Genomic DNA, 9,596 nt, shown 5'->3' on the forward strand with positions numbered 1-9,596 from the left:
CTGCTGTTGAGGGGGATACAGGTAAGGTTAGGGACAGGTTTGGTGGTATGGGTGGGTTTAAGGGTGGGTTAAGGTGTAAGGGATGGGTCAATAGTGTAATTACATATAGGTATTTTTAAAAATATAAGTACAATGTAAAAACATATAGGCACACAATAAGTGTACTGTACCAAATGATTAATTTAAATGTAAGTACACAGTAGTTAAGGCCACCTAATATAAAGTGGGACCACTTTGACTTCTTTGAATTTGATTTCTTCTTGGTGTTAATTTTCAGTTTGTTGAGAGAAATGTTCTTTGTGAGTTTCTGTGGAACTGTGTAAAAACTAGTGGAGCTTCTCATTTAACAATTCTAGAGTGATTCTAAAGCTGAAGAATACGGTGGCGAGAGATCTCAAAAACACCTGCAAATCAAGAAAACAACTTCATCAATTTAACAACACAAGTGCTGCAGATGCTCACAACACAACCAAATAAAGAAACGCACTGCAAATGAAATTCTTTATTTGATTGAGTTGTTGTGCTGTCAAATTGATGAAGTTGTTTTCTTGATTTGCTGGTGCTTTTTCTATTTGCATGTGTTTTCTGAAGTTTCAGCGCGTTGAGCTCTCTCGGCCACCGCAGAAGAAGCACCCTGAACACCTAGAAAACCCCAAATAAACTAGTTCACTTTTCAATGTTTTACCAATGTGACACTTTATGAACTTATTCTGTACAAGTGAACAGCTTCTGGACAGAAGAATTTATGCAAAATTCATAATTGCTGTTTTTGTATGATTTTGCGGTCGTCTTGTCAGGGTAACCTCGAGTCATCACAAGAATTCAGGTTATTAGAGTTCATTTGGTTTCTTTTTTTTTTTGCTGCCATCCATTGACAGAAGTCTTTTTCCAGGGTGGGGTTTCTTTTTTCTTCTTCTCCTTTTTTTGTTTTTTGTTTCTTTATCGTGTGCTCGAGGTTCAGCTATTCAGTCACAGACCACATCCAGTCAAGAGTTACAGACATAAACTTTGGTCCTATTTGCAATATTTTCTGTTCAATTGCTTTTCCTTGAGCACACTGAATATGCTTCAACATTTCTTTGGATTTGTTTATCTCTCTGCAGTTTCACCGCTTCTGAGTCTCGCAGGTTTGTATGTTTTATTTGTTCAATGCCTGAAATGCAAACATCTGTTTATCTGAAATGATCCTGAATGTTCGCTATTATTATTATTTATTTGGAGATGAAATTATTTTAACTTCATTGTTTATCTTAGGACTAGTGTTTGAGGTGTGAAATTCATTTTCTGTTTTTTATTGCATACTATGATACTGACAATACACAGGCTTCTACAGCAATCAAAACATTTTTCTCAAGCTATTTAGCAAAAATGGATCCAAAGCACACATCAACGAACAAAATGTTATCGTTTCGAGCTAATAGGCTCTTCGTCAAGCAATAAAAAATGATTTCAAACATGCCTTTATATGTACAAGTGAGTAATCAATGAATGTTGAAATCTTCATTTAATCCCTATAGGGGGTATCTAATGTGTAAATCCAAAAAGTCTCACATGTTAAAAGTATTTCGTCGCCTACAGGCCACGGACATTTGACTAATTCTGTTCTCGGCTGAATGTCAAAAAGTCGCAAATTGCTGAGCCACCAGACTTTTAAGTTATTGATTTCTGATAGCTCAACAATATTCTGAATTGAGGGTTTTTACCCACATAGCAAACACCGCAGGGGCACTGCAACATATAGACCACATTAGCAGTTTTACATGAAATTGTAGCCCTATCTCTTTTAAATTTGGTAGTATGAGGATGTTTGAAAGTTTGAGTTTTATTGGTAAAATTGCATTGTTGAAGGTTACCGCATCCAAAATTGCCAAAGGGTACCTCGTTTAAAAAAAAATGTGAAAGAGGGGTTAAATCTGCTCAAACCAGAACGTTAAGTGGTCTGTTATACTAGTCTGTTATTCAAAACATTTTTATAGGGTCACTGTCCACAATATGCCAATGTTTCACCTTGTATGTCCTTTGCTACTGGAGAGTAGCCTACTGAAGAACAGTTCACTTGATTTTCAATGGTCTTGTTTTTTTTGTTTTTTTTACTAGACACTCACGTTGTGACATAGGCTATTTATAAAATGGCAGACTGAATCCATCCTTATGCTCTTGCTCTAAACCTATCTGATAAAATCGCTGCTTGATGTTGAAAGTCTGCATCTCTACTGCAAATTCGGCGAAGGTACACAGCTGAACTGAGAGATTGGTAAAGAGCATTTTAATGACTCAGGATGATAAAATGTACCATGTAACAATGTATTACGATCAGTAGGTTCATTTTCATTTCATTCATTTTATCCTGATGGAATTCAATGGTGAATTTCAGTGTTCTGCGGTGATCATTAACCAGTCTATGAAACTAAGAACTGAGATTCAGTACCATTCCACAAAAAAACATATTATCAATATATTGTTTCCACAGCACAATAGGTTTCAGGGTTATAAAAAAGGGTTACAATCTGTATGATGTACAAATTGTTGTTGAAATATAGCACAAAACGATGCAAAACTGGGGGCCGTTTCGAACCATGCTTACACTAGAGATTTGTAAATAGAAATCAGATGCAAATACAAAATAATTGTATGACAGTACCAATTTAGTCCATTCCAGCATACTGGGAACTTTATCAGAGCGTTGGTCAAGAAAAAATTCCACCTTGGAGTGAAACATTCAGACATTCATCATCCATGGTCACTAAAAAACTGAAGAGTTAGGTAATGTCACAGAATTAAAGAGATCGATAAAGTACCCTACAAAATGTAGGAATAGAATTAAATGTCCACTGCATGTGGAGGGTGTAAATGAAGTTTATATAGATGATAAAATTGTGTAGTGAAAAAGATACTTTATGATTTTGTGTATTAACATATTAGAAAATATGATGAAATGTTTGAGAAGCTGTGAGATTAGCTCTAAGAGTTGTGTTTAATAAAAATCCTTCTCGATGTGTTCCGCAGATGCACAAGCTGACTGTCCTCTTCAGCTCAACCCACAGAGAGTTGTTGTGAGATACGGTGATTCTGTTGCAGCTAACTGTAGCACCTCTGTCCAGCATGATGGGATGGGATGGGAAGCCAGTGAGGGAGCAGTGCCCCTGACCAGAAACCAGAGTCTGATCACATGGAGAGTGTCAGAAGTGACAGAATGGGACACACGGCCATACTGCTACATGAATTATAGAACAGACAATAACTATCAGTGTGATGTATTGCTCCCAGTCACTGTTTACAGTCAGTTTCTGTGTTACTGATTTTTTTCTGTTCATTCTCAGAAATATCTAATAAATGTACATTAATCACAGCAGATTTCAGAGTGTGTAAATCTTCCTCCACAGAGACTCCAGACAGTGTGTCCATCAACACTGTGAATCACAGCGGACCAATGATGGAGGGACAGCAGTATGAGCTCCAGTGTGACGTTCACAATGTGGCTCCTGTTCAGTATCTCACTGTCAAATGGTACAAAGGACAGACTCTGCTGCATCAAACCACCTTCAATGACACCATCAAGACTCCAGAGAACGAAACCGTCACACTCCTGATCCGTCCAGACAGAGCTGATGATGGAGCTCAATACTGGTGTGAAGCAGAGCTGGATCTGGGAGCAGAAGGACCTCAACCTCATCCTAAAAATTCATCAAAACCTCTTAATGTTGAAGTTCACTGTAAGTTTATTATTGCTAAGCTAGCCATATAATTCAGTTTATATTTTCTAAAGGGTCTTCTAGTGAGAAGCATGTGCAACTGTCATATTTCATCACACACAGAGATTTGCATATTAACTTAAATATGACATATTATGAATTAAATGAACACGGAGAAAAAGGTTTCAGTTGTGCAGTATTTTAGTGATCTGTTAATAACAGCTGCTCGTCATGTTGCTGTTGTGCTGAGAAATGCATCTCTGTCCTCCTCAGATAAACCACAACACTCCGGTTCAACAGAGACCATCATTAAAGACGATGAGGCTACACTAGACTGTACAGTGAAGGCAAACCCGGCTCCAGCGTACACATGGGATCATCTGAAAGAGAAGAGCAGCTCCTCAGTGCTCAAGTCCTCCACACTCAGTCCAGGAGACTACACATGCACCGCCACAAACACTCTGGGAAGAGACAGCAAAGTGTTCATCGTCAAATCTGCAGGTGGGTTATGAATGAAAATATATCATCTGATTTTTTTTTTTTTTTTTTAAACGCAAAATTGCAGTAATTTATTATTTTGTTCATATTTGAATAAGATTTCATGAATGTTAATTGAGATATTTCAAATTTGCATTATGAATTCTTTTTTTTTTGAATGTGTGTATTATTTTGGTCTCATTGATAATGAGTGCACATTTGAGACATTATCTGATGACGTGAATACTTTGTGCATATTTATGTTTAGTTTTTTTCTAAATGTTGGTTTGGGTGTCGCTCTTTTATACACTCTTAAGAATAAAGGTTCTTTTGGCATCTATGGTTCCACAAAGAACCTTTAACATCCATGGAATCCATTCCACTAAAGGTTCTTTCTGGAAAAATATTTCTTTAGATTTTTTAAAAATATTCTTCATAAAAACAGTTTCTTTTCAGTTTTAAGAACTTTTGGGGAACTAAGAATGTTTTTTCTGTGGCACCACCGGGAAACACCCCTTTTGGAACCTGTATTATTAAAGAGTGCATCTGTAGACAGGGATTGAAAACACTTGAGTGTTTTAGATCATTAACACTGCTTTTCTTCCGCAGGTATTCGTCCCACATTCTAAACTGTTCTTACTTTTTTTCCAGTTGTCGGTTGCATTGATTATTGTCATTTAATTAATGGTCACACAACAGAGATAATTATTCACAGTATTGTATTTTCTTTCTTTCTATTCTTTTCTATTTCTATGAATTCATAAAAATGTGTTGACTTGTAGTGGTTCATCGGTCATGCATATGAAGTCAGTGGGGACCACTACAACACATCACTTTTATTTAGAAATAAATTCCTGCCTTTAGATGTTAGCATGAAATTAACATCTGACAGTAACTGGAAAGTGTATTTTCACGAATGTTTTTTTTAGTGAGTGTATTTTTACTTTTTTTAAATTTATTTGTTTATTTTGACAAATATTAAATTTTGTCTTGAGGGTATATAAGGGTTGCAAGTTTGAAAACATTACAATATTGCTTTAGTAATCTAGTATATGGTTTGTTACCCTGTAACACGGCATTTATAAGGTATTTAGCGTGTGTATATTCATTGCACTGTGTATTCATTGCACAGAGCAGCTTTTAAAATTCTTCTGTATTCGGTGTGAATGTGAGCTGTGCACGAGATGAGTACTCAGACTGCACAGGGCGTCAGCTACCAAGGGGGCATCTCATTTCCCTCGGCTAGCAGCAGCCCTATAGCATGTTTTGGAAGACACAAGAAAATGTATTTTGAGTGGTTGAACAGCAGCAAAATAAAGGTTGACTTCTTTGGTTTTGATTTCCTTCTCATTTTTTTTTCTCATTTTAAGTTTGTTAGGGGAAATGTGCTTGATGAGTTTTAGAGGAAACTGTGAAAGGGTGGAGCTTCAAAATGACTAAAAGTGTTATATGTTTCGAAGAATGCGTTAATCACAACAAAGCCTTCAATCAGAGTGTGAATTTGCCATATATCACAATGGGTGGGTTCTTTTGACTTGGGTCAGTAAACAACCACCCTGAACACCTGAGCCTAAAAACAAACCTAGTTTACTTTACAGTGTGTCAATATTAAAAACCTGAACAAATTACTAGCATCTGACACCCGCTTCGAATGATATCACTCGATTGAATGGGCGTTATCCGCGGTTATCAGGTCACAGATATGGGCCAGACGGGACCTGTTACGCCTACTGGTAGGCTGAGAAGGCTGTTATCATCGAATGGCTGTAAATCAAAGTCTGATTATAGTTTTACAGAGAAATTTGGCAGGACAACTACTTATGCTATGTTAATTAAATAATGTTGGACAGAGTTTTCAAACATATATGGAAAGATGGTATAAAGGTGTTTAAAAAAGTGCTCTTAGTAAAATACCAAATTTCAGCCTGACTCTTACATATGTCATAGATGTTTGCTCAATTAACATGTTTAGATATACATTTGTTCAAAAAAGATGGTATTTTTAAACATTTTATTATTAAACATTTTAAACTACATTACCCATAAGCCTCTGCCATTCTATCGATAGAAAGCAGTGCTGGTATTTGTAGTTTAATGACGTTATGCTCAGGGTTAGGGTTACGATCTCGGGAAAGTGGTAATTTCTCATGACATAGCAACACTGCATTGTTAACTAAAGGTATTACTGACGTAATAAGAACAGCAAAGCGTACTTTGCAACATTAAGCGTTTTTTAATTTGGGTTAAAAGATAGCCCAATCACAGCGAGGTCTGTGAGTGCCAAGAGAACTTCAAAGCCAATGGCAACTCAGTTGAGCAGAGGCCTCACACTTACTTGTCCATATATGGTCATCTATGACAGGATCTTCCGGGTTCTTGTGGTGAATAGACAGATAATCTGTTAAAGTATAAAACTGCAACAACAGATTGCATCGTGTGGTTAACCTGATGCAGCAATAGATTTGTTGATTACAGTGTTTTTGTTGTTGTTGTTGTTTTTTGAAACAAGAGTGTAATATTTCCCATTGTATACATTGTTTACACTAATATTAAATAATGTACAATATTTAAACTCAAAAATGTGCATATACTGTGTGAAAAATAAATAATAAATGTCAAAATGTTTAATTTGCTTCCAAAAAAAAACCAACCTCTGATATTTATTCAAACATGCAGAATGTTTCCACTATTCAATTTTGGTTCTGTAACATTTACAGTGTATTTAGTGTATTAAAGGTATACAATTAATCACTTTTATGTTTCCTGGAAATGGACCGTACAAACTTGTCATTCTTAGCTCTGCCAGTTGAACAACAGGAATATATATAAAAAAATAAAAATAAAAACTTACAAATTGCATGTTTATTGATATGTCAGACTTTTCCAAAACAAACATAGTGCCCAGAACAGCACTCTCTCTCCAGTTTGTGCCACTATGGAAAAAAAAAAACTGTTATATTGAAATATAACAACTTAAAACAATGACAGATTGATTGAAGTAATTAATGGGTACATGGAAACAAATATGTAACTAAGAAATATGCAATATAAAACCCCTTTAAAAAACACTGTCTAATATTCAAAAATAAAAAGAGAATTTGTTTACAGAAAATGTCATAAGATGCCAAATAACATTTTACAAACCAGGAGTTTCGAGGCTCCAGTTGAAAAGATATTATTTTCTTCCCTTTAACGAGCAAATAGGCAAAAAATTATTAAGAACAATATTTCAATATTTTACGATTATTATTCTCCTGTAATTATTGTTTGCTTCTATTGTGACTAAATGCAGGACCGATTAAAATGGTTCACAATTATATATATTTTTTGACAATTATAATTTTCATCAAGAATATATCTATATATATATATAAGTAGACGTGAGAAGACTGGAAGTTGGCAGTAAAGGACTGAGAGCAGATGTGCCACACGAGAGAGAGAGATGTGGAAGCTTTCGGAAGGGCTGATATTGTGGAGAGCTGATGGAGAAATCTGTGAGAAATCCTGCAAGATAGGAACAAAGAGAATTTATCACTATGAACAATAAAAAACATTGACAACAACAAATAACAGACAGCAACATACTGTAACTGCAGTGTGTATAATATTAAACTGACCATTATCGTCTGTTGGTGTGGATGCTAAAATGTCTACCATTGTATTTCTTGTTCTTGTTTTAAACAGCTTTAAGTGATTTGATTTGGCCAAATTAATTGAAAATCTAATTTGTTAGCATTTCCAGACTCTTGCTTCTTACACAGATGCGTTCAATAAAAATCAACACAGAAAGAAAGGCAGACTGTGAGGTGTGGACAGATCTCATGTACTGTTACAACGGGAAGAGACGGCACCAATTTGTAAAGGTTAATAAAGAATACAATGGACATAATATAAACTTCATGATACAAACACTCTGACTACTATCAATGGGCACAATAAGAGTTGAGGCAATGGCCAATGACAGCAGCAGGAGTAAAAGTGGTAGAATTTTGTATGAGTACGTTTGTACAATATCATATAAATTTGCTGATTTGGTAAATTGTATGAATTATTACTCCTTCAACATGACACTTTGTTGAGGGTTCTTCCTGAAGGGCTACGTAAACCAAAGTTAAAGAAACATCAAATGCTGTGCAAATGTAACTGCAGTACAGTTCAGTCAAGGTGCTCAGACCAACACAGACATACCATTGGAAGTGTTTGCCTTTGCAGCTTTGGGTCTTCTCTGTAAACGCACAATACGGTCAAATTCAAATCCCATGATAGGCCTTCCTTTGGGCTTCCCTTTCAGTTGAAACGAAGAGAAATATACACATGTTGAGACAGTGTGTTAAAAATGATCTGACCAAAATATTTGAGAGGAAGGACTATAAGGAAAGATATTATCAACACATATAGGATGTGTTCATTAAAGCAAATCAGTTGTTAACTAAAAGTGTTCAACAAAACCTGTGAAGGGCTGAACCTTTGAAGGACTTGTTCAGCCTCCTTGACAGCTTCTTCAAGATCAGAATCGAGAGCTTCGAGTTCAAGTTAATTCTAGCAGCTTTCTGAAAGAATTGGTCAAAATTTGATTAAGTTTTGAAATATGCCATGATGAACCACAGATAGAGAGTCTACTATGTGTAAATGAATTACAGATTACAGTTTGGAAAAATAGGAAAGGAAAAGCTGAGAGAGAGAGAGATGGCTTCTAAAAAGAGCTGCTGGAGCGTGATCTGATGTAACTGCAAGACAGAAAAAAGGAAATATTGAATTACAATTACTTCACAAAATGTATTAAAGGCATGGAAAGCCTTGTGGTTACTGTGCTTTAAAAATAGTATAGCAAAACAGTTACCGTGGTAAAAACATGACAGGCTATGTGTTGGTGTTGTTACAGTGCTTTAACTACAAATACCACAGTAAAACTACGGTTACTGTGGTAAACCCATAGTAAGTATTGTGCTTTATCTACAAATACCACAGTAAAACTACAGTTACTGAGGTAAACCCAGTAATACTGAGGTTATTGTGCTTTATTATCTACAAACACGGGCGGACTGGCTATCTGGATGCTCTGGAGAAGTCCAGAACGGCCATTCGACGGCCTGGCTGGGTCATTATGTAACGACTAAATTTAATAACGATTAAATAACGACTTAATATCTCGAAATATTATGTTGAAATAACGAGTTACTATGTTGAAATACACAGTAACCACCATAAGTTATTTCCCCCCCCCACCTCGCGGTTCAGGGCTTCCGTACCATTGCTTCTCAAAAGTGAAAATTCCAAACAGAACATTCTTAAAGAAAAGCTCAAAAGTCATTATGTATGAACACAATTATATTACAAATAATGAACTGGAAAATGTCTTTCCAAAGTTTTCTTGTATTGAACACAATGCCAAAAAAATAAAAACATAAAAAATAAAATGCAAGACAG

The 9,596-nt window shown here is 35.7% G+C and overlaps 1 protein-coding gene and 1 long non-coding RNA gene across 2 annotated transcripts; one reads left to right on the forward strand and one right to left on the reverse strand.

The window, feature by feature from the left end:
* Positions 1-560: 560 nt before the first annotated feature.
* On the forward strand, positions 561-6,741 carry LOC131537038 (vascular cell adhesion protein 1-like). Its single transcript, XM_058770253.1, has 5 exons — positions 561-1,127; positions 3,007-3,279; positions 3,384-3,713; positions 3,966-4,193; positions 4,779-6,741. The coding sequence occupies exons 1-5, from the start codon at positions 1,064-1,066 to the stop codon at positions 4,796-4,798; spliced, it is 915 nt and encodes a 304-aa protein (XP_058626236.1). The 5' UTR covers positions 561-1,063; the 3' UTR covers positions 4,799-6,741.
* A 73-nt stretch (positions 6,742-6,814) lies between these two features.
* Positions 6,815-9,529, reverse strand: LOC131537971 (uncharacterized). The gene is made up of 4 exons (XR_009270441.1): positions 9,396-9,529; positions 8,619-8,896; positions 8,358-8,453; positions 6,815-7,673 (listed from the first exon to the last, which is right to left on the reverse strand). It is a non-coding gene; the product is annotated as an uncharacterized LOC131537971 (long non-coding RNA).
* Positions 9,530-9,596: the final 67 nt, after the last annotated feature.

The sequence above is a fragment of the Onychostoma macrolepis genome, chromosome 03 (genome assembly GCF_012432095.1).
Source record: "Onychostoma macrolepis isolate SWU-2019 chromosome 03, ASM1243209v1, whole genome shotgun sequence".
In the NCBI taxonomy this organism is placed as follows: Eukaryota; Metazoa; Chordata; class Actinopteri; order Cypriniformes; family Cyprinidae; genus Onychostoma; species Onychostoma macrolepis.

Bases quoted from the DNA above. Each gene is read 5' to 3' on its own strand.
- LOC131537038 (XM_058770253.1), top strand. From the start codon at position 1,064: ATGCTTCAACATTTCTTTGGATTTGTTTATCTCTCTGCAGTTTCACCG. The intron at 1,128-3,006 runs GTTTGTATGTTT...TGTGTTCCGCAG, and splicing joins ACCGCTTCTGAGTCTCGCAG to ATGCACAAGCTGACTGTCCT. The intron at 3,280-3,383 runs GTCAGTTTCTGT...CTTCCTCCACAG, and splicing joins GCTCCCAGTCACTGTTTACA to AGACTCCAGACAGTGTGTCC.